A 957-nucleotide genomic window follows, 5' to 3' on the forward strand; every position below is an offset into this window, starting at 1 on the left:
GATGCAGACCGCCAGCAGCCGGATGATGTTGGGGTCCTTCAGCCGTGACATGATCTTGATTTCCTTCAGAAAATCATTCCTTTCCGGGACAGAAACCACACGGATCGGATAGACAGACCCGGAGGGGCCCAGAGGTGCGCATGGACCGGCTGTGCATGCCTCCCACCCCCCAAGCCTCCTGGGCGACCCACAGGTCCCCTCCCCTGGGACTGAGGGCCATAAGGTGGAGCTCAGGGCTGATCCGTGGGGTGGACTCAGCAGGCAGATGGGGCGCTTGGGAGCTGATTAGGACCAAGAAGGAGCAGCAGTCCTGAATCCCAGCAGCCTGGCATCCCCAGACAGCTCAGCGAAGTGGTCCTCGCAGCTGCACCGAGCGCCTGGCCACTGGAGGCAGGGGATGCTTCCCAAGCGTCCCGATTCTCCTGGGGAAGCTTTATGTGGGGGGGCAGTGCCAGGGCACTCAGCCTCATACCTGGCGTTCTTGTTAGCATCTGCTCGCAGCATTTTCACAGCCACCAGCACAGGGCAGTTGGAGCTCACGTCCAAGCCCTCCAGTGCAAAGTCCTTGCCTGTGAACTTCTCCATCCCCTCCACTTCGCAGAGGTGAACCTGGAGGGGGGCAAGAGGCAGCTGTCACCTTCGCTGACTGACAGCCTCCCCCAGCCCCTGCAAACTGGGAAGAGCCTTGCCTGAGCCCTGCTCGCAGCAGGTCCAGCTCCCACTCACCTCCCCAAACTGGCCTTCCCCCAGCTTCTCCTTGAAGGTCAGCAGATTCCTGGGGAACTCCTCCACGGTCACGTCCTTGCCAGAGAGCAGGTCCATGGTGAGGGCCGGCACTGAGTAGGTGTTGCCACCAGTCACACCCTGCAGATTCACTATGTCGGCCTCGGCGTAGTGAGGGACACCCTCGGGAACATTGGCCTGGGGCGGGTTTCTGGGACTGCTGCATCCCGTGAG

The 957-nt window shown here is 61.7% G+C and overlaps 1 protein-coding gene across 1 annotated transcript in view; it reads right to left on the bottom strand.

Annotated features, from left to right (window-relative positions):
- The window catches only part of LOC104489050 (discoidin domain-containing receptor 2-like), a 9204-nt gene that overhangs the window by 2074 nt on the left and 6173 nt on the right, over nt 1-957 (bottom strand). Inside the window, 3 exon segments of the mRNA XM_010131165.1 lie at nt 10-79; nt 473-609; nt 727-921. Of these exon segments, the coding sequence (XP_010129467.1) occupies nt 10-79; nt 473-609; nt 727-921 (402 nt within the window).

Source organism: Buceros rhinoceros, unplaced genomic scaffold (genome assembly GCF_000710305.1).
Source record: "Buceros rhinoceros silvestris isolate BGI_N320 unplaced genomic scaffold, ASM71030v1 scaffold21492, whole genome shotgun sequence".
Taxonomy (NCBI): domain Eukaryota; kingdom Metazoa; phylum Chordata; class Aves; order Bucerotiformes; family Bucerotidae; genus Buceros; species Buceros rhinoceros.